Source organism: Chanodichthys erythropterus, chromosome 19, assembly GCF_024489055.1.
Source record: "Chanodichthys erythropterus isolate Z2021 chromosome 19, ASM2448905v1, whole genome shotgun sequence".
Lineage (NCBI taxonomy): Eukaryota > Metazoa > Chordata > Actinopteri > Cypriniformes > Xenocyprididae > Chanodichthys > Chanodichthys erythropterus.
This window is the reverse complement of record NC_090239.1, coordinates 12,582,315-12,606,430: the sequence shown is the minus strand read 5'-3', so window position 1 is coordinate 12,606,430 and position 24,116 is coordinate 12,582,315. Positions and strand designations below refer to the sequence as shown.

The window sequence follows — 24,116 nt, the reverse complement described above, 5'->3', positions numbered from 1 at the left end:
TTAACACTTAAACTTCATTGGGGAATTTCTATGTCAGGACAAGAGCAGAAACATTTTCACACCGTTCACACACGCATCTCTCTCTCTCTCTTTTCATTCTTTTCTTTGCATTTATTATATTTCTCTTGCAGGAATCCCAAGGCCTCCACATCCTCCAGATATATCCCCCTACTACCCCCTGTCACCTGGCACTGTAGGCCAGATTCCCCATCCGCTAGGATGGTTAGTACCACAGTAAGCAGCCCAATTTCATTCCTCTTCTTTTTTATTTTTTGTGCTGTTATAAAATAATGTACAGTGGTTTCCAAAAGTCTGAGACCACTAAAATACTTTTAATTTATACATTTTGAATATAATATAATACATTTTTTATTTAATATGTTTAATATATATCAATTTGAATATTTTATCAAAGTTTATTTGTTCTATTTTTCAAAATACTTTCTTTTTTATAATAAAATAAATGTATTTAATACATATTTTTAATACAAAAATGTAAAAAAATATATTTAATCATGTAAGTTTTTTGATCTTTTGTTTCTTTAAATTTGATTTTAAATCTCAGATCCCAGATTTTTATTGTGAACTCTGACTTTTGGCTCCACTCTAAATATGACATGCATAAGACTTCTTTTAAGCATTGTTAAAATATGTTGCACCATGTATTTTGTATTCGCCAGGCCTCTGTCCACTTTGCTGTGTGCCTATAGGTATTTAAGATGCAGTTTGAAACTTTGGCCATCGTTTAGCGCAAAAGCTAACTCGTAACCTCTGTACAGTTTATACATTCTAGAAAGCAACCACTGGGGCCCACAGCAATGCACCCATGGCTTTCTTCATCCCCTAAACTCTAAATTGCCTCTTTGTGGCAAATGCTATTTTGCATGTCTCTGTATTGTCCAATTAGAGTAATGAACTGTGATTGCCAGTATTTTACCCACAATTCCACACGGGGGCTCTCCCCTGGTAACTCTTGTCAACACTTGTTAATATGACAAAAGGCTACAAATTAAGCTCTGTTAATTTAATGTTTTCTCACCGCGATCTAAATACCGAGAGAGGCCCCAAGCGCAGCCACGGCCCTTTGATTCTCTGCACTTTATTTTGGTATAAATTTACATTCATTATTGTTTGTCTTTGGATGTGTAGACCTCAATTAGCGTGATGGCTCCATTAAAGGGGCCGGTGCTTCGTCTTTAATTAGCACAACAAAACACCTAGTTTCAGCTCAGGGAGAGGGGCCTCCATCGACACCAAGCGCAGGGTTATGAAATTTAATTAGCCATTCCTATCAGATTTGTGGCATTCAAATTGTTCAGAGTTTGCTTCCCTTTGATCTGCGCTCTGCAATCCCCTAGATTTTTGTTCTGATCAAATGAGAATAAAGCCGCCTGCATAGAGAGTGCTTTTTTTCATCCCTTCCTTTACCTCTCTGTCTTTCTTCTTTTCCTAGGCAAGGTCAACCAGTTTACCCAATCACGACGGGAGGTTTCAGACACCCCTACCCAACTGCCCTCACTGTCAATGCGTCCATGTCAAGGTGAGTTGAGCCTTGGGACGACCGACTCGCTGAGAATGCAAGCGTGCTCTGTGAGCGTGTCAAACCCCTGCAAACTTCTCCCTTAAGGAGAGACAGCTCTCGCCTCAGTGTTCAAAAAGACGGTCCCATGCGATCCGCTACGTTTTAAAATATTAATTGTTGTTATCATTTTATAATGAGAACCCTGAAGAACGTTTACCCCGACTGAATGGCAGAGAACTAGAGGCCTGTCAATGTCTTCACGTCATTTAGCCACTGTTACATACAGAAGCAAACGAATCTCTTCATAAAAGTGCTGCAGATTTCAGGGGGCTGTCATTGGACTCTGAGCGAGAGCTTTGTGTGGCCCGTTGGGGTCTGGATCAAGTGGCGGTTTGGACGCAAACGTCCCCAGGAGAGCAGTAATGGTTGAATGTGTGGGGGGATTGTGGGATATGTGTGTGAGCGTATGTTTGTTTTAACTGTCACAGCGATTGCTCCCTTGTGACTGTTACTCATCTGTTATGTGAGAAGTGGGAGGTGTTTGCTTTAGATGACAAATCTCTGTTTGCTTTGTTGCTTTTATGTCATTCAATCACAAACGTGAGATCCAACAGAGGCAAACAGTATCATATGGTGGTCACCTTCTTCTGCATTTACTCAGCCTTTCCCCCTAATCTGAAGCATATGATACTCTTTTCACAATGATGATGAATGTGAAGATGATGATGATGGTGGTGAGACTAGCCAGAGAGGCACAGAGACACATCTGGTTTATAGTTTCGAGAAATGGAGACCAACTCAAGCCCAGCCTGTGTCTCCAGACAGGGACAAACTCCTGTTTAATTGCAGTGTGATTGGAAAAGCAGCTCTGGAGGCCTGGTGAGCTTAGACCATAGGACGTTGATTGATAAATGTGAGCAGGGAAGCAAGAGAAGGAGGGAGGAACAGGGATAGGTTTGTGCACTGGCCTTGGTTTGAGCATGTTTGAGGGGAGAAAAGCCTTGGCGGACGTACTCCAGAGCTCACAGAAATGTCCTCTACCATATTTCTGTGCAGCACATTTAGCATACACAAACTTTGGGCCTCATTCATAAAATGCAATCAGAACGAATTTGTGTAAAATTTGTGAAATTTTGTGTAAAATCAATCTTGTGAAAATGGTTGTATTAAAACATTGAATGTACGTAAACAAGTCATTCATGAAACAAACAGTGTTGGTGTTAACGCATTACAAGTAACTTGAGTATTGTAATCGGATTACTTTTTCAAGTAACTAGTAAAAAAAACATATTTATCAAGTACATATCAAGTGCAGAGGTGTTGTGTGTGCTGTGTGTAAACATGACGGTTATTGTAATTCTAGACTAAATGCGAACAGTTCCTCAAAATGAATAAAAACAGTGAAATGCGATCTCTGAATTTTTTGCAAACCTGTAATATTTAACTATATTAAATTACACAAATATACTTCATGTATTTAATCTCACTTTATTAACCATTGTCTTTGCTGCTGACCTTCAATGATCTAATTCAATCATACCAATAAGCAAGAATGTTGAACTTCCTTCTCCTGTTTCCTATTCTTCTTTAATCCAGAATGGCAGCACAGCTATAAGGCTTGTTTGAGCTGCGCCCTCTACTGTACAGGCGTAAATATGATTAATATATGATTAATAATTCCTTCAGCCTGAGGCTTATTCATTTCACTTTTGGTGTGAAAGGGCCTTAACATTTGCCAAAAATAGAATGTTTCTGTTATTATTAAAAAAACAAACAAGCAAGCCCAGCCCAGGTGAGAAAAAAGGTTTTCATAAAAAGTAACTAAGTAACGTAATTAGTTACTTTTTTAGGGAGTAATGCAATATTGTAATGCATTACTTTAAAAAGTAACTTTCCCCATCACTGGAAACAATTAGAAACTAAATGATTCGCAAAACATATGGATCATTAATGCGGTACGTTTATGTAGTAAATGTACATTTTACTTTACAAAGTATATTTAATGTTGATCAAAATTATCTTTGAAAAAGATTTATGTAAGAATGTTTTAAAAAAAAAATGTACATTCATTCTGCTTGCGTGATTGAATTGAGGCCCTATCTCTCAATTGCATCTAGTATATTTTCATCATCTTCACACAGTTTAAAGTGGTCAGGCCAAACATAATAGCTCTGAAACACAATATTTAGCTCCACAGTGATGATCTGAGTGCATTGGCAGCTGCTCTGCTTATGAGCACAGGGTCTTTGCAGCTGGTCCTGACTCTTAAAGATCCATTTTTATTAACAGCTGGCTTTGAAACCGAGGCCTCAAACATTTGACACCAACAGCTTTCACCCTGTGTGTGTTTTGAGGTCTCGGCTCCATAGAGAAGTCGTTTGTACCCTGCCAAGGCCTGGAATGAGCCTATTCTGCCTGCTCCGCCATCAGGCGCCTGTGCAGGTCTGCAGCCTCTGCTTAGACACTGGACCTTCACTTAAGTGACAGCTGATTCTGTTCTAATGAGGCCTTTATATTGTGATCATCCTATTTCCAGTGCAGGCTAATTGAATCTTCTGAATGGGGGCTAGGGGGATTGGTGATGTGCTGGGGAAGAGCTAATGCGTTTTGATAATCTGTAATTGAATTAGCATAGATTAATAAGTGGTGGTCTTGTGTCTCTGTGGAGGGAAGGTGCTTTAGCATGTTTGTGTCAAAACCGGCGGCGTCCGCTGTCACCAGCCTCCTGCGCAAAATAATGAGCAGCAGGAAAAGGTTTCATTAATTGTGTTTATGGTTTTTCTGTGAATAAAGAGGGCAAGAGATAGAGAGAGAGGGGGGGAAATCTTGCTTTGTCTTCTTCCTCTGTCAATGGACAGCAACTCCAGAAGGCCTCAGGATTAAGAGAAGCCCATAGGTTTCTCTCTGGTGCCTGTCTTCGGCTCAGAGAGATTCTGATGGCCCTATCTGCTGCCATTTATTATGCAGTTAGCACACTGAGCTTCATGTAGCGATCTGCTTTTCACCCAGGTACCTCTTCAGCCTCCTAAAAAATACATTTCAGAGCACGAACAGTGCGGACTCGGATCCGGCAAATGAGCTACATTATTTTGATAATGGGGTTGGAGTCATACAGGTGTATCGGCCGTCCCGGGTGACAGAGGGAGGAAGTGTAGGCCCCTCGGCCCCTGCCCGTGCCTGCCCTTTGATATGTTCCTTCATCCACACCTCCGCTCCAATCCCTTCTTTTTCCGCAGAGGAAGAGAAAACGAATGACAGACAGAGCGCACCGGCGGGGTCATTATACATTAAACAGGCGCCGAGGCCATCGCTCCGATTGGCAATTAAATGGCACTCACTGACACTCGGCTGGTGTGGAAGAAGATTGAGACATTGGACCCTGCAGGGGCCCTTCTCGGCACACCTCTCTGTCTCGCTCTTCCCTCAGCGGGGCTAAATTGGTGGCAGACTCCGCTGCGTGCTGATGAGCGGAATGATGCCCTGCGCTTCAAAGGGATGGCCGTCATGTTTAAACCATAACCTGGGCCTCGCTATGGCAACAGCGGCACGGGTGGGGGCGGCGCTGATGGGACAGTCATGAGGAAAAGGAGGGAAAAAATTGGACGGTGGAACAGAGGAAATTTTAACAAGTATGCAAGGACAGAAAGAGAAAGAAAAAAGGTGGGGGCTAATGATCACGGCACTGCAGCCACAACGCTGGTCCCCGCTCAGTAGAAGCGGACGGGCAGCCCGGATGACATGGCACAAACACACATCTGTCAGGGATGAAGGGAAGAGAGAATAGGAGAAGAGAGATTGGGGGGAAACAGTCCCCAGAGAGAACCTTCAACAGAAACTAGTTGTTCCTTGTGAGTTTACGCTCATCATTATATTCTGGCTCCAAGCCATATAGCCACACTCAAGCAGATAATGAGCTGTTTGAAAAAAAAAGAATTATTCCTTCTCTTTTTTTCATCATCCTCCTTTCTTTCTCTCAGATTTGTGTACGGCCACGCACAGCTAGGATGCGCTGCGCACACACATACACGGGCACAGATATGTTCATTTGTATGCTCAGGAATTTATTCTGCTTTCCTACAGATCTTTACACATTGCTTGAGGGATGATATTATAGATAAGTCCTTCAATCAGGCAGGGAACATTTTAGTTTATAATGTAAAAAAAAAAAAGGTAAATAAATGAGAAGAAAATGACCACCCTAAATAGTGATTTAAAAACCGTTTACTTGATTCATACATGTCTATGGAATGTGATTAATCAGAACTCATTATTTGACAGGAAAAAAAAAATCATAATTTCATAATCATAATTTCAAGTCCTTTTTCCACCCACCCACCTATTTTTTTGCTGATGGAAAGAAGGCCATGTGAGTTGGGAAAAACAATATTTAACCAATGATATTATATCCCATTTTTATGATCCAATCAAATTGAAAAAAAGGTTAACGTATAAATCCCTTTAAATGTTAAAGTACTTTATTTACTTTATAAATGTTTTTAGTCTTACTTTAAATCAGTTTTTAAAAAATAAAAAAATAAATTGCAATCAATTTATCTTTTTTCAAAATACCTTCTGTTTTGTTGACCTAACAAAGGCTGTGTGGGTTATAACTAATATTATAGTCCACATTTTATGATTCTATCAAATGTTGTTGTTGTTAAAAACAACATAAAAAGTGCCTTATTTACTTTTGACCTTTTATGTTTTGGTCATTATTTGTTATTATGAACAAAATACCAGTGCATATTATTCTGAAGAAAACAATGTTTCAAATCAAAATGTAATCACATTATCCACCTTTGAAAGAACTTTTCTGTTTTGCACATGTGTATGTGGGTGGGGAAAATTACATGATATTAACCAATAATTGAATCATGACCCTCTTTTATGATCCAAACAAGCCACTCTTGCTATTTCGTATAATTTCAAAATGCATTTTGAAACTAAAATCTAAAATCCCCAAACAAAAGTTTAATGTTGCGAGAGTTCTGGATCTTGGATTTGTCAATTAGTGTCACTTCCCTTCTCCCACATAACAGATGTATTAGGTTACTGTTGCTTTGTGTTTATAGCTTCTGTAATGTGTAAAGTCTTTAGCTCATTGTCAGTGCTTTGCTCTGTGAATGTGTGTGTCCATCCATCATTTCACCCGTGTCCACTCTGACGATTTACACAGTCTTCTCTCCTCCAGGTTCCCTCCTCACATGGTGCCCCCCCACCACAGTTTGCACACCACAGGGATCCCCCACCCAGCCATCGTCACACCCAACGTCAAGCAGGAGTCCTCTCACAGTGACATCGGATCCCTCAACAGCTCGTAAGTTCACTTTTCGATTTTCTGCTAATTAATAAAGTTGGTATGCATACGCTAACATCTCCTCCCTTCCATTCGCAGGAAACATCAGGATGCGAAAAAGGAGGAGGAAAAGAAGAAGCAGCCACACATAAAGAAACCTCTGAACGCGTTCATGCTTTACATGAAGGAAATGAGAGCCAAAGTGGTGGCAGAGTGCACACTGAAAGAGAGCGCAGCTATCAACCAGATCCTAGGCCGAAGGGTGAGCGTCACACACATCCAAAAAGGCCAAAGCATTATGCGAAGTGGCAGCAGACTGTCTCAACTACTAAGACCACAGATTGCAGTGTTGTCGGTGGTGGAAAAACACTGCTTATTCACTTTTCTATTTCTGTATAATTGTAATCTTGCTCAATGTTGCTATTGAGTAAAAGTACAACACTATGGGAAGGGGAAAGTTTAATCACGGTGGTTGGACCGCTCATGGAAACACTTCCGTGTTGTTTGAGCCTAAAATATCAGTGGTTTCTTTCTCTCGGAGTGTGATGGCTGCAGTTTTGATGGATGTGTGTGTGTGTGTTTCTCTATGCGCAGTGGCACGCTCTGTCTCGAGAGGAGCAGGCCAAATACTACGAGTTAGCCAGGAAAGAACGACAGCTTCACATGCAGCTGTACCCCGGCTGGTCGGCACGAGACAACTATGTAAGTTTTTAAGTTTTCAACAAGTAACAGTCTTTATTCCTTCCCCAGGCGTCACACAGCAGTTTAAAGCCATCTAGATGTGTATTTTACAAATCATATGACAAACATCCAACAGCCTCTGGAGGAAACTAAAGCACTCAGCACTCACAAAAACAGCTCTAACTTAGGGAGTTGGCTGGTCTAAGCTGGTTTAGTTGCTCAAAACCATTTTAAGACCAGCAAAACAAATCAGCTTAGCCAAGCTGGAAGTATTTCGATTTATTCTAGATCTATTTGCTGTACATGTTCTTTTCCTTGGTGCAGTCAGTTCTGTTTTTTTTCCCCGTGTGCTGTACGATTTTCCTCTGCTTTCATTAGTATTCCACTGGTTCACCTAAAAAGAGAAAGGCGAGCTGAGATCAGAGTAATTAAATAACCACAGGGCCTAAACGCCTCGCAGCTATGATGAAAGAGGACATCTCTCTCCGCTGCCAGAAATGGGGAACGAGCGCACCGTTTACAGTTCCGCTGGAGTTTCGCGCCCTGACAAACGGCCCCACCGCCCAGCCTGTCAGCTCCCCTTGGAGTCTGACCACGTATCTTGACTCTCCTAGTCAAAGTTCCTCAACCGGAGCAAGATAATCTTTCTGCCGGAGCCTGACCTCAGCCTCAACGAAATCAGTGGTCATGGACACGTCCGACAGAACCTCGTTTTTCGAGGAGGACAAACGCAACGAAAGTTCTCTCGCTTCTGCTCTTCCCCTCCAGTAAACTGATTCGCTCAAAGAAACCTCAAGAGATTCCAATCGTTTCACAATGAAAGGAAAACTAAGCAGCAGCGAGACAACAAGGAATAAACAAAAGGAGAGAAATAGGACGAGGGGAAAGATAGGGAAAGTTCTGTTCTGTCCTGCAGTGGCAGTTCAAACCTTCAGGCTTTTACATGAATAAATAAATCAGTGAAAACATTGGCCTCTCTTGTTCATTTCATGTCTCGGTCTTTTCTGCAATATAATAACTAAGGTTCCTGTCTATTTCTCTTTTTCTGGCGGGTAACTATCAGGGGAAAAAGAAGAAGAGAAAAAGGGAAAAGCAGGCAGGAGAGGGCAATGGTAAGTGAGCTGCAATTATCTCTCATATTAAAGCAGACCCATCATCTGTCACAAGTGTGACATCTCAAAGATGAAAGTCCAGCCTTTTTTTCTCATCTCTTTTTTTTGTGCCTGCCTCATTTTGTATATAGCTATGCTACCCAATGCAATATTTACACGATAGACTGCTTGTTATCCCCCTCCCCTCCCCTTACCCCATGTTGAGCATTAATAACATTGAATATGCATGACCCCCCCACCTCCCCTCTCACCACCCTTGCCCAGCCCCCCTCCAGCATTTATCGTACTGTGATATGTATGTTTTGAGAGTGTGAGAGTTGATCACCCTTGTGACTGAGTGCCAGCCTCCGAATGTGCCGCCTATGCTTGTCACTTTGCTTATGTGGTTATGTGGTCGTAACTTTGGACTGTGCTTGCTGCATGCTTTTTTATATAAGTGTTTATATAGTAATAATATAAAAAAAAAAAAAAAAATGTTTTTTAAAACCCACATCTTTCAATTAAGGAGGTTTGCTGATTACATTGATATGATTCACTTGACCGTTCTTCTTTATGATGCTGATTATTGTCCAGGAAGAATGTATTTGCGGTCTCTCTTCATCATGGACACCTTTTGAAGGCCTCTGTATCTTGTTCTTTTTTTTTCCAGAACACAGAGAATATTTTCCAAACCCTTGCCTTTCACTCCCTCCGATTACAGGTGCTAATGTCATTTTGAGTCTTAAATTACTAACTTGCTTTTTCCCCTTTTTTTGGTTCTTTATGTATTTATTTATTTGTGCTTGTGCAGTATATCAAATATTTAATGAACTTTCTTTAATGAATAATGCTACATGTTCATATTTGCTTTATATATATATATATATATATATATTTATTCATTTGCTAAGCTCTGTAATTCTCTTGAAGAATACATTGCTTTACTTTATTTTGCTCCTTTTCAGTTGTTTCCTTTGCTCCATTTTTCATTATACACATAATTTCATCAAAAGATGCTTCTATGTTAAAAGTCATGTATTATTATGTAAAAAAAAAATTCCCACATTTGGTAAACTCTAAGCATGCAGCTGCAGTATGTTTATAAGAAAGACCTCTTTATGCTAAGAATAACCAGAGATGTTGTTATCAGGGTAAACCTCCTTAATCTACTGCCTTCAGTAGCTGCCCTCCACGCCCCCAGCATGAGTGCGGGTTCTGCCCTGTCTCCTCTTGATCTGCCCTGCTTACGGCCTGCCTTCACCCTCCTCAAACACTCGTCTACCCATAGCCTTTACCCTGTTGCTCAGGTGGACTGTTCGAGGTGGATGAACGTGGGCCAGGCCTGTTTATGAAGCAGCTTTGTAGTGTTTCCCTGGCTTAAACTAATGCTCCGCCTCCCTCCTATAGCTCCTCCCTGCCACTGCTACCTCAACAACCTGTCCCTATCACCTCCTCTAGTCTAGAACAGCCAGATAATGTACGGCAGACATGTATCCATATCTGCTGCATCCCGCCCTGCTTACCTTTTAACAAACGAGCATTTTTTCATAAAGAGCCTTGGTTATGAAAGGCATGCATTGTGTGCTGATTTATTGATTTCTGTCATTCATTTACTTTCATATTTGTTTCTTGCAGTTTTATTTTTAATTTCAAATGATTTGTATTACTAACAAAATCTGGTCATATATGTCTGTAAAAGCATTACTGCACATTTGATTGCCACTATTTAAAGTTATCTATAGGGGAAATAGTAGTGCAAAGACTTTTATAGAGCTCATTGGATTCAATTTATCTCTCTTTCCGCTCTGTTTTCTTATTTCATCTCTCCTCTGCACTGGCTTCCTCTTCCCTTCTTCGTCACGTCAGATCTGAGCGCCCCAAAGAAGTGTCGCGCACGCTTCGGGCTCGACCAGCAGAATAACTGGTGTGGCCCATGCAGGTGTGTATCTGGTGTGCCGGCAGGTGTGCTAGAGCAGGTGACAGCTGGGGAACTCTCTCGTTGGTACCTCCTCCCACTTTTCTGGCTCTCTCAACCTCGCATTTTCTCCACGCCACTTCCTCTGCCAATCAGCTTCTGCAAATCTGGGAGATGGGGTTGGTTTTTTTCCTCTAGGTGGGGTGAAATGGCTGTTTGTGTGTTTGTTTTTGTGTGAGTGTGTGAAAAAGGAGTACTCCTTTTTTTAAATGGAAAAGAGGCGGGGTTAAATAACAAGGCGGGGTTTATTTCCCTCTGTTAAGGGGTAGGGCTGTGGCCAGTGGGTTGAGATGGGCTGGTCATGGTAAGTTTTTGGGATGGCACGGTACCAATGTCCACAGCTGAATCATTTGCTCTAGCTCCATGCCTTTTTGTGTCCAATGACATGTGCTTTTTTTTTTTCTTTCTTTCTTTGTTGTGTTTTTATGTTCCTCTATGGATAACAGATGCAAATACCCCTAAGAAGTGTCGTGCCTTGTTCGGGCTTGACCAGCTGGGTTTATGGTGCAAACCCTGCAGGTATATTCCCAGCCTCACTATTGGGGAGAACGTCTAAATTACGATGATGATGATTTTAAGATGACAAAAAATCAGCTTTTCTTCTCTCACCACTTTTTTTCCCATGGATTATGTTTTCCTACTTCAATCTCCGAGGCCTTGTTTCAGTTTGTATGTTTACAAAGACTTCTTTCTTACTTGCTTCTGTCCTTTTCTTACTCTAGAAGAACTTCAGATGAACTGAAATCCTCGGGCAGAAAAAGACGAAACAAAAATAATTACAAAAGCATTGTGGTCCAAATTTCAAGTCAAGCAAAAACTTTTATTTAGAGTATTTTTATATTAGTAAACTTAATTGTTGCCGTTTTTTCTGCCCAAGGAACTAATCTACTGTTTTGTACTGTTCTGCCCGGTCACTTCTGAACTGTGTGATGTAGCCACTTGTTTTGTGGAGGGCAGGGTTGGGGTGATGCCATCTCATCCCCCCTCTCTCTTTTTTTTTCCTCCCCTTCTTCTTCTTCTTCCTTCTCCACTCCTCTCTTATAACCCTTTATTCAGTCCCAACCTCTTGTCTTTCTGTTCTAATACAAGCAGTCTTTGAATTGGGAATATGTTGATGGTAGGTATTTGTTTCTGCTAAGTAATACCCTTTTCTGTGTCATGCTTGTGCACTCTTTCCTTTTCACCCTTCCCTCATCGTGGACATCAGAAGTTGTGCTGTTGTGATACTCCACTCTCCGTTTTCTACTTGTCCTTCATAATCCTTTCTAGTTTAGATTCTCCAAAACCCACTCTCTCTAGGCCAAGTTTGGTGAGAATCTTACTGACCCCAAACGTTTGAATTGGAGTGTATATAAAACAATGATAATAATTGAGTTAAATGTTGGCAGATGCGCTGTTGTTGTTCATACTTTTCAGTTGAAACCACTCAATATTTTTCAATTCCAAAAACTATCCTGCTAGCCAGAAACTGTTGTATTTTTTGAGGGGAAGTGCCGCTCATCAGCACCGCTTGTTATTCAGAGGAACAGCCTGTGCATTTTTGGGCTGTGTTGAGAGAAACGCTGGTAATTGCGTCTTGATTTAGGGAGCTGTAAGGTTAAAAGACCCCACTCAGCTCTGTTTCCTGAAAGATGTATCTGGAGAAATTCCCTCAGAGACCTATAAATCAATAAGGAACACAGGGAGATACTTAGAATCAATATGGCCCTTAAAAAATGGATATTAGCTTATTTGCCGCTGTTTGACAGGCAGTTAGCACATTGACAGACCTGAACCGTTCCTAAATTCACGACCGGCCTCCGTGCGAAAGGCGTTTTGTAGCCGTACAGCCATGGTAGAGTAGCAGATGGATCAAACAAACACATCTCTGTCTCTATTCATCCATCTTTGACCCTGAAGTGCCATGTCTTCTCTGTATTAAGTCTTTTCTGAGCAGATCCCTCCAGCTGCATGTCGTGCATGCCCACTGTACACCAAGTGGGTTTAAGTGGCCGTGACAAGATTTCCGCCCCCAAAATCGTCCCCTTTTTGTCATTTTTCTTCATCATAGTGTGTATCTATCCCTCTCAGTGTCTTTTTCGCACTTTCGTCTGAAACCAACACGCATAAGAGCAGGCAGGGGTATGACTTGAGAAACAATCCTTACCTGGCTGTTATTTTCATGACGAAACCACAAAGAAGTTGGTTAATTGAACCCGGTTCTCCCGCAACTCTCTGGCTCCCCCTGTCTTTGATTTGATTCCCTTTTATTTTACTCTCTGTATTTGTTGCTCTTTCTTTTCTCTTTTGGAGTTAGCCTCGGCTGCATCACTGAGCTCGCCCTTTAGGCAGGATAAAGAGAGTTTTTGGGGAGGAAGGGGGGTTGGTCAGGTCAGGTAGGGCAAGGTACACTGAGGTTTTCCCGCTCTCTCCGTTTCTCTCGCTTTCTCTCACCCTATCACTTCTCGTCTCTCTCTCTCTCTCTACCCCTACCTCACGGCGCGCTGGCTTGGCGCTGGTGAGATATGGCTGGCTGGAATGGCTGGCCGTAGGCGTAGCAGACGAGAGAGGGTCCTGACCCGAGCAGAAATGCAAACATGGCACCACGACCTCTGTGCAGAGCGCTCACACACATGTCTTAGGGGCAAGCTGAGAGTAGCGCTTCCTCTATAACCTCTTACCCCACCATCTGAACTTCCCCTGAAGGAATGCACGGAAAAAGACAGGAAAAAAGAAGGGAGAAAGAGGAGTGTAATAATTCAAGCTGATGTGTAAACCGGATGGATCCCCTCGCGGTTTGCGAAACCGGGGTGGAGTTCTTTTGTTTGGAGTTGCGTTGTGCCGCCGAAAGAAAACAAAGAGAGATGTAGGCCTCACCTCTTTCATCATCCTCCTTCCTCATTCCATCTCTTCATCTTCCTCTCGTCCTCCCACTGTCCTGTCCTCTCTGCATGTAATCGTGTGACACCATGTGAGAGCGAGACGGCTAATCTCGTCCAGCTCTAGCGTCCATTTTCATGCAGAGTCTCAAAGTGGGTCCGTCAAAAGTTGCTAATGAGATCAGCATGGGTGTCCCGACTTTAAGATATGTGCATTTAAATGGACGTTACGGCTCTGTGTGATTCACTCTGGTGTTCGGACCAAGAGCTTCAACATGTCCCCCTTCTTTTTCTTTTTTTTTTTTAGGAGAAAAAAGAAGTGCATTCGCTACATTCAAGGTGAAGGCAGCTGTGCCAGTCCTCCTTCTTCGGACGGAAGCTTACTAGAGTCCCCCCCATCCTCCCCTTCCATGGTCTCTCCCTCCCCGTCCTCGAAAGAGTCCAAACCACAGACTGAACAAATGCAACCTCTCTCACTGACTATGAAACCGCCCCCCCTGCTCTCGTCGTCCCAACACCAACACCTCTCCATGGCTCCGCCTCCACCCTTAGCTCTGTTGGACAACTCCGGGGCGGGCAAAACGTCCGGCTCGGCACACAACGGCTCTTTGGACCCCTCAGATGTGTCGTCGTCCCGACCCACAGGCTCCGCCTCCTCCAGGCCCACATCGGCGTGTCATTCCCACTCTCTGCTGCCCAGCTCCACCCCGACGCAACCCCTTTCACTCGTTACTAAGTCGATAGACTAGCTTCATTGTTTTTTTAAACCAGCTTTCTCTGTTGGTCTGTCCATCTGTCTTCTGTCTTTTTTCATTCTGTGTTCTGTTTTTTCTGTGCGATATGGCTTTGAAAATTTTGTTAATTCTTTATCAAAGTTCATTGGTCAATATTTGACCTGTCATTATCTAAAAAATGAAATTATTATGATTAAATATTGATAATTAAATACACTAAGTTGTAGAGTATAGCTTTGTGAATCTGCCAAATTTTTTATGATTTTTTTTTTTTTTTTTTTTTTTTGAGGGGGGGGGGTGTTTTTTTTGTTTGTTTTGTTTTTTTTAGCTGTACAACAGAAAAACGCATAATTGTTATGTAGTTTTACATAGACATGTTTAAAGACAGATATACAAAGTAGGCGAGGATTCGGTGAGCCCTTTTCTCAAAGAATTGGTTCTCCTTCATTATTTGTATTAAATACGAGCTTGTGAACCAATCATTTTACAGCTGTCCAAAACTCAGAGGGCACGAGGACTGTGGAGACACCTCTCCGCCTGAGGAACAACTTTAATTGTGATGTTACTTGTTCTTGTTTAAATGTACAGAAATTTGGGGGGTTACTGTGTTAATATGCATTGTTCCATTGCGTTGTCTGTTTTATCTTTCTTTTTTTGTCGTTGTTTACCAGGGGGAGGGAGGTTGACTCGGGTTGGGGTGGGTGGACTCGATTGGAGGGGTGTTTTGGGGTGGGGTGGGACGGGGGGTGGTGGGGAGTTGGGATATTCAATACAAACTGTCACAATGCTAGGACCAGTAGTATTTATTGCTTTAGAGATTGCTTGTTGTATCTTGTATGTTGTCCCTTTTTGAAATCTTTTCGTTTTCTTAATACATTGTATAAATATTCTTTTTCTTAACGTAAGCAACTTATATATATATATAAATGATCCATTTTTACAAGGAGGTTTTGAAGTTTCAAATGTTTTATCGTTTTAACATGAATTTATTTTTATTTTATTTTAATTTTTTTATTTTGTTTAAAACCAGGATTCCACCTAAACTACAGTGTAGATTCTCAAAAAAAAAACCTAAAAAAGCAAAAATGCAAAAAAAAGGCAAAAAAAAACAACAACGAACAGACGTATGCACAACTTAATTTCTAGAAACATATCTATAAGCCATTTTACAATAGGTGAAAAGGAAACTTGAAACGGGGACGGTGGGTTCCATGTCTTCAATAGTCGAATTTCGTCTCAAGCCCTTCTTTTCTATTGCACAGTCTCATCTCCGCCTGACTGTAGAATCGTGTACAGATTTTTTCCCGTGCCAAAATTTGTGATAATTTCCTCTCCATCTCTTATGACGCTGTAGGTTCTTTCGTTTGTCCAATGTTTGTTTTTTCGTTTCTTTTTCAACCATAATTTGCTGTGACGTTACATAGATTGCTATGTATGTAGTATAAATGTTGCTATAACAAATGTGTTTGGTAGCAGATTGTCAAATAATAAAATTTAAACTTAATAAGACGGACGTCATACTGTATAAACCCTCAAGGGCCAAATTATGTATATTAGGAGGTTCATAAAAAACTATTAAATACTACAAAAAAACACAAACTGCCACTTTTAAGTACACTACTACATATAGGTAGATAGAAAAAATAGGCATGTTGATGTTGCAAGAAGCTGTAAAAAAGCTACAAGAGAATCATTCATTCGGTGCCATTGTAGTTGACATGACGCAACTGTAACCCGTCGATTACTTCTCTGGTTTATTAAGATGCTAATGATGAATAGTTTGAATGTTTCCTTAACGGCTGTGATGTTCCTGTTCTCTTTTATGCTCTTATATTTTTATTTTGGTTTGTTTTTATTTCAATTTTTTTCTTTCTTTTTTTTTCTTCTTTTTTTTTTTTTTTCCGTTTTTTTCCATTATTTGAAATGGTTCCCAAAAACCATGTTTTTGTAATGAATAAATGTTAATGCTGTACAGTCTCTGTAGCATGCAGTTCTGTATTAATAAAAACGAGTTAGTATGTGAACTTGCCTTCTGTCGTCTTCTGCCCTTCATTTGGATACATTTGGCTGTAATGACCATATTTATTATGTATTATACATGGTTGTTATTAACAGCACTATAAGAAAAGTCAGACTGAATTATGCTTATTTCCCCCCCTGGTTCATCCCTGGTTCTGTAAGAAATTACATCAGTCACATTCTGCTTTCTCAAGAAGCGTTATCTAAATGAAGGTTGTGTACTCTGACTGATAAGAATTACAGACAGCTGTAATGATGATTAATGCTAATGAAACTGCCAGATCAACCTAAAGTTAGAAGATCCCTGTTAGTCCACCATAACTCTCCCATCACACACCGCTTGTCTGCAGCTGGTTTCATTCAGAGTGGAATTCAGCTGAAAGTCCCATGCCAGGATCTGATAATTTTAACTAGGCAGAAGGCTTTAGAAGTAATCAGAATTGGTGTTTTAAAGGTAAACATTTTCTACTTTTACCTTCATTTCAGTTATTCAGTTAAGGAATGTTCTTGCGCATTATTTTCTCTGGTGTATCAAAAATGACTCTTCAATTATTACACTAGTAGACTGAGATGTGTTTTTTAAAATAGAACAAACAGGTGTGAACTATACAAAAGAACATCCAGACCTTGCCGACTTAGACATTGCGATTTCTTGGATCCAGTGATATCTGTTAGAAGAAGAGTTGTGTATGTCTTGATAAGGATGATTTTGCCAAAACATATGCTTTGAATCGCTATACAAAAGAATAAACAGACATTTTATTTATTCTGGCACGTTCTGTTTACGTCGCTATTGTGCCTCAAATCCAAACAGTGCCTGTTCAGTCTAGAAAAGCAATATGTTTCATTTTTTCCTTTCGAGGACATTCTGAATCGTCTCAGTCTGAATGGATGTAAACAAACTTCATAAGACATCAATTGATTCAGACCAGTCTACAAAGCTTTGCCTCACAAGAATATCAACAATCCTTCGGCATTGTTCCCAAAGTTCAAAAGATCAATTGAACAGCCTCTATGTGATTATTCAACACGTTAAGGGAAATACAAATGCATGTAAAATATAGGGCAAAATCATTTTTTATTAAAAACAATTTTTTTTTTTTTCTTTTAATCATTCATTTTATCTTAAATCTTTTTATCTAATTCTTCCAGCATAAAATACTGTAGTATACAGGAAGGTCAAGGATGGAAGAGGAGACAATATTTTTTTTTCTTCCTGTATTGTAACAAGGCTTCGGTTGGCCTTTTGAACCAAAGGGAAAATATGAGGTTACATTCAGTTCTTTAGGCACCTTTTCTTTTCTTTTTTTAGAATATTCAAGAGGAAAAACCCTCAACGCTCTGAATTATTCATGTTTTTGTATCCATATTTTATATGCAGTTGTATTTTGACACAGCTTTTAGAAATATTTTTGTTGTCTAGTGTCAGCTGCCTGTGAAATAATATTTGGTGTGAGACCACACATATCTATTCATCTCAAAATCTGTATTATTGCAATAGGAATAACAATTTATTTATATACACATGGGTTTTGAAATTCACGCTGTGGCTTGTGGACTTGCAATAGTGTATCATTAAAAATCGATCAATTTAAATGATGTATTTTGCAATCTATAGCATGTTTATTTAGACAAAACCCCAAAGTGACATTGCTGGATTCTTTTTTATCAAAACGCTAATCCACACAGACGCTTGTTTAGTTTGCCAGCACAGTTCCTATCCACTTTCTTTTTAAGCACACTTCCTCTGAAAATAGTCACTCTGCCTGTTCAAGGCTGACAAATAAGGCTTTTATTGCCAAAGGATGCATTTCGATTTACCGAACTACGAAACCTAAAGTAATTGCAGTCTGCTCTGCTACACAACTCCACTGCATGTCGTCGTGTTGAATTGCTGTGTGATGTCGTGTCTTTTAGGATTCCCTCTTAACCTTGGAAGGACCATCAATTCACCTTTTGAATCTAGCGAGTTTCCTTTCACTTCAGAGGCACTCTTTGAGTGTGTTGTATTTCCTTAAATTAGACGCTGTATTCTTCCCCTTCATCCCTGTGAATGACGGTTGAAGATCTGTTCAAGAGGATGTCAAGCAAATGAGTTGTTTATTACTTATTCTTGTTTAAAGAAACATTACCTAGGAGACCAAAGAGGTCAAATAAGTTTTGGACCGATATACATTAAGTCCTGGTTTCACAGACAGGGCTTTGATTAAGTCAGGATAAGGCCCTCGATTAGGATATTCAAGTAGCTTTTATAAACATGCCTTAGAAAAAAATATTACTGGTGTGCATCTTGAGGCTAAACAATGGTAGTGACATATTTTAAGAGATGTCAATGAAAGTTGCTTTCAGTTAAAACAGCTCAAACATGCATTTTAGTTTTGGAATAGGCTTAAGTCTTGTCTGTGAAACCAGGGGTTAGTGTTGTTAATTTTCTCAGATATCTTCATTTTAACTATGTTGTTTCTTATGACATTTGTTGTTTCCATTTGTTTCTTATGACATTTTTTAGTGAATTTAAGTTTGAATTTCAGATATGACATCACAACAAACTATTAGAAAAAAATATCAAAGGCTACATTCAGACTGTCCAAATCCAATTATTTATGAATCCGATTGGAATCTGATCTAAAATTATACACTGTGTATCGCAACTGTTCAGATCCGATTTGTGTCTCCATGCCGCTCCAGGCCCCATTTACAGTAGTTTGTTTTTGTTTTAAAACACATAAGTTTTGCTATGGTTATGCCTGTCATTTACACTTACGAACCTCGAAAACAGAAACTTTCGAAAAGCTGCAGACCCTGTTTAAAGGTGCCATTGACCGTTTTTTTACAAGTCTAAGGTGTCCCCTGAATATGTCTGTGAAGTTGCAGCTCAAAATACCCCATAGATTTTTTTAATTCATTTTTTTAACTGCCTATTTTTGGGCATAGTTAGAAATGCGCTGATTCAGGCTGCGGCCCCTTTAATTGCTCGCGCTTTCCGCCTCCTCCCGAGCTCTCGACTCTATCATTGCATAAACAAAGTTTACACAGCTAATATAACCCTCAAAATGGATCTTTACAAAGTGTTCGTCATGCATACTGCATGCATACATCGGATTATGTTTATGAATTATACAGACTGCAAGTGTTTAATAATGAAAATCACAACGGCTCTTGTCTCCGTGAATACAGTAAGAAACGATGGTAACTTTAACCACATTTAACAGTACATTAACAACATGCTAACGAAACATTTAGAAAGACAATTTACAAATATCACTAAAAATATCATGTTATCATGAATTATGTCAGTTATTATTGCTCCAGCTGCCATTTTTCGCTGTTGTTCTTGCTTGCTTACCTAGTCTGATGATTCAGCTGTGCACATCCAGACGTTAATACTGGCTGCCCTTATGTAATGCCTTGAACATGAGCTGGCATATGCAAATATTGGGGGCGTACATATTAATGAGCCCGACTGTTACGTAATATATTCGCCTGTTCTTTGGAGGTCTTTTAAACAAATGAGAGAAGGAGGAAACAATGGTGTTTGAGACTCACTGTATGTCATTTCCATGTACTGAACTCTTGTTATTTAACTATGCCAAGGTAAATTCAATTTTTAATTCTAGGGCACCTTTAAGTTTGAAAACGCCGGGGTTGCATTTCAGTTTAAAGGGTCATGAAACCCCCCTGTTTTAGCCTGGTCGTTCACACCTCTGAGCTGCAAAAACTCTGTTAAAATGGGCGTGTAAAGCTCTGGAAAAGTGGGAGTGTAGAGGGGAGAGAACAACCAATGAAGCACAGACATAGAACACACCCATTATACAGAATAATGAATATTAATATATGAGCACAGAGAAAATGACAACAAACTCCCAAGGACAAGGGAGAAATGCGAAAGAATATTTAATAGGGCTAATAATAGGCTACTTTGATTACGTTTACGAGCACTGCAGTCAAAATCAGTCTTTTGTCTTTTAGAATAATTGTGTCGTCGCGTTCAGATGTAGTGTATCAGTGTCCAGTTTGCACATAAAATTCATTTGAAGAAGACTTGATGAAATATGTGTGCATAACTACACAGTGCTGGTTAATGTATGATGCAGGAGAATGTGTGAAATAAAAACTTTAAACACAGATACTTTATTCTGTATGAGCTATGAGCCACGTGGCAACTGTTTACACTTTACAACATGACAATATGCAGCCGTCCCGCTGGACTATTGTGTTTTCTGAGGCAGCAGCAGCAGAAACATTAGGAGGCTGATGAGCGGCTTTATTCAGTGTAGTCATCTCTGCCGGTCTCAAAACATGTCTCCATAATATTGCCATATTCTGCTCGTCTGGTAGTTTGAAACAAGACAAATGTTGTTGCATGTTTCCTATAACAACGTCTGACATTTTACGTGGCGTGAGAAAGTCACATAAACCAGTCGAAAATCGCTCAGTCAGACTACAGCGGATTTCCAGAAATGATTCTTGAATAGGATTTCAAACTGCATTAGAATGTAGCTCGAAAAACGGATTTGTAAAAATCGCATTTCATGTGATTTTTTTTGCCGTTTACACATGCTAAATCTGATCGGATTTCAATCGAATATACACAAAAATCGGTTTTGGACTGATAGTATAAAACGGGATAGTTCACCCAAAAATTAAAATTTGATGTTTATGTGCTTACCCCCAGCGCATACAAGATTTAGGTGACTGTGTTTCTTCAGTAGAACACAAATTATGATTTTTAACTCCAACCGCTGCCGTCTGTCAGTCTTATAATGGGAGTGAATTGGAAAACAATCTATAAGAGTCAAATAAACATTCACAGATAAATCCAAATTAAACCCTGCGGCTCGTGACGACATATTGATGTCCTAAGACACAAAACGATCGGTTTGTGCGAGAAACCGAACAGTATTTATATGATTTTTTACCTCTAAAAGACCACTATGTCCAACTGTGTTCATCACTCGGTTAGTGAGGTCTGATCGTGCTCTGACAGCGGCAATAATGTCTAGCACTCATTGAAGTATATGCGCGAGACATCACTGCCGCTGTCAGAGCGCGATCAGACCTCACTAACTGAGTGCTGAACACAGTTGGACATAGTGGTGTATTAGAGATAAAAAATGATATAAATACTGTTCGGTTTCTTGCACAAACCGATCGTTTCGTGTCTTAGGACATCAATGTGTCGTCACGAGCCGCAGGGTTTAATTTGGATTTGTCTATGGAAGTTTTATTGACACTTATAGATTGTGTTCCCATTCACTCGCATTATTTGACTGACAGACGTCAACGGTTGCAGTTAAAAATCATCATTTGTGTTCTACTGAAAAAACAAAGTCACCTACATCTTGGATGCCCTGGGGGTAAGCAGATAAACATCAAATTTTCATTTTTGGGTGAACTATCCCTTTAAGCCCAGGACACCAAGCCGACAATCGGCCGCCGGGAAACATCGGACCGTTTTTAAGCGTCGGCTGACTATGTTTTCCCGGTGTGTTCTGCACCGTTGGCTCTAGTCGTATGCCGTCAAGTTTTGGGGCTGATACAGCATGTAGAATCATCGTCAGGCGAGAGAGAGAACTCTGATTGTTAACTGTTTAGTGAACGAGTCGAAGCACGAGAATAATAACAAAACAGTAAGCAAATAAGTCAAGGCGGTACAGACAGAAAGCGTGTAAAATTATAAGCTGCGGGCTACAATCGGCCCGGTTAACACACGCCGAGTCTGAGCCGCGGGCGCCGCAGGGCAGCCGAGCTCAGGTCGATTACTACATGCTATCTGGGGAGTGTTCCGGGTCGAATGCTTAATAATAACGTGAGCCGAGTGGAATATAGAAAGTGATCAGCATGATGAATGATATTCAAAACGGTACGTTAAGCACATGCTCCTTTGTTTAGGGTGTGTGTATCTGCAGTCTGCAGTGGTCTCCCTTTCTGATTTACATATATAGACGAATATATAAGAAAAAATAGCCAGCGGTCTCCTTATACGCAGCTGGCTAACAGTCGGCTGTTGTTTTCTCGGTGTGTTCACATGCAGTTTTTTTTTGCCCCGACGCAGGCGACAACACAGTCGGCTTTTATCAGTGCTAGTTCTTTGCTGTTGGTTTGGTGTCACTACCATAGACTGTAGTCCCTACCCTTAGTGTCATTTATTTATATTTATTAATTTATTTTATTATTTTTTGTACAAGACACATGGTCAATGTGAACTGTTGTTGTATGAAAAAAAAGTGGTTTCATTGATGGAAGAAAGTCATACAAGTTTGGAACAATGTAAGGGTGAGTAATGACTGACTGATTTATTTATTTATTGTTAATTGGCCAGTTGATACATTGTGTTGTAGGGTCTAAGTGATATCACTTAGTCACATGACCTTTACATACCCTTTGCAAATGTAGCCTGTGATGAACATGCCAAGCACATTTACAATAGGAAAAAAACCTCTTCCTCCATGCTTCATCAATTCTGATGGTTGGTTGTCAGTGCACACAAATACCATACAATAGTAGAGAAAAGACAGCAGTGTATATGTTGTGGCATGAGAAATAGGAATGATGTTATGGAGTGGTCCGCTGCTCTCCTCTGTGGCAGGTATGACATGGACGTGTTGGTTAATAAATCATGACCAGGTCAAGGGGGAAGTAGATCAAGCGCAGGAGAGAGGAAAAAAGGGGGAAATGAAAAAGAGGAAAAGGAGAGAAATAGGAAGAGGTGATCATAATGAGTGGCTTCCTACTGTCACTTCATCCGGTTGTCGCCTCAAGCTGTCAGTACTTCCTGGGAGACTCGATACTTTTTAAGCTCAGGAAAAAAAAAAAAAAAACTTGAGTGTATATGTGTGTTTGAGAGAGGAGACAGAGATAGGGCCGGAATCCCACAGAGGCACTGTGTACTTTGGTAATGAGATGAGTGTTGCTGGTGGCCCGAATCTGCTGGATGACAGGACAGCTTTGGGTGGAGGAACAGATGAGAAATGGACTGACAGCAGAATGGTAATTCCGAGCTGAGGGGCTTATGATGGCGCCTTCACTGCTGCCGTGATTATGTGTCACACTTTACAATCAAATGCAAAACATCACAACGAGGGAAATGCGCAGAGATATGAAGTGAGTATCAACTTTAGACTTCCATATTACACACCTCAGGCACTTATTACAACAAAAATCTGCATTTCATATTTATTTGATTAGGTGTGTGTCTCACCCAAATATGACATCATCTTGACATCATCATCTCAGCTTATGTTGTTTTAAACCTGTATGACTTTTTTTTGTTCCATGAAACACAAAGGAAGATGCTTTGAAGAATGTTCACGCTGCTCTTTTCATGCAATGAAATGTGGACCAGGGGCTGACAAGCTCCAACAGGACAAATATTTACCACAGAAGTATTATAAAACTATATGACTGGTGCACTGAATTTCAAGTCTTCTGAAGCCATATAGCTTTGTGTAAGAAACAACTATAGTCACTATTCATCATTTCCATTCACTGGATGGAAAGGAGCAGCTTGGACATTCTTTTAAAAATAGGGCTTGGCCATATGGCCACAAATATTATCACAATACTTTTTCTGTATCATTAGATATTGATATTTTTCATAGTATTTACTTCTTACTATTAATAAATGTAATCATAACATGTTTGTTTACAAGCAAACTCTATAGCTTCCTTTTAAGGCCTCATGAAATTTATGTTTTCCATTTTTTCTAAATGCTGTATATTAAGATTTAATACAAATATATCATCAAATATGGTGTCTAATGAAGTGAATTCACCAACCTTTAACAATCCATTTTTTAAATGTTATCTAATGAAAATATTACAACAAAACATTGCATTTTTTTTTTTTTTTTTTTTTTGTCAAATAAAGTGCTGCACAACAGAACATGTATACTGGATAAATTAAAACATGAATGAAAAAATATCTTGTTTGTAAATGG

General features: G+C 40.0%; 1 protein-coding gene across 13 annotated transcripts in view; it reads left to right on the top strand.

Moving 5' to 3' along the window:
• Nucleotides 1-14,455, top strand: part of tcf7l2 (transcription factor 7 like 2) — an 86,972-nt gene extending 72,517 nt beyond the window's left edge. For 3 of the 13 annotated variants that reach the window (XM_067369712.1, XM_067369708.1, XM_067369715.1), the window contains 9 exons: nt 132-234; nt 1,454-1,540; nt 6,714-6,839; nt 6,918-7,080; nt 7,413-7,520; nt 8,563-8,611; nt 9,261-9,311; nt 10,457-10,529; nt 13,731-14,455. In XM_067369712.1, coding sequence (XP_067225813.1) covers nt 132-234; nt 1,454-1,540; nt 6,714-6,839; nt 6,918-7,080; nt 7,413-7,520; nt 8,563-8,611; nt 9,261-9,311; nt 10,457-10,529; nt 13,731-14,172 — 1,202 coding nt within the window. In that variant the 3' untranslated portion in view covers nt 14,173-14,455. Of the gene's footprint in view, nt 1-131; nt 235-1,453; nt 1,541-6,698; nt 6,840-6,917; nt 7,081-7,412; nt 7,522-8,548; nt 8,612-9,260; nt 9,312-10,456; nt 10,530-11,011; nt 11,085-11,621; nt 13,698-13,730 lie in introns of those variants that run through there. The other 10 variants (XM_067369709.1, XM_067369704.1, XM_067369703.1 and 7 more) reach the window with 8 other exon arrangements.
• Nucleotides 14,456-24,116: the final 9,661 nt, after the last annotated feature.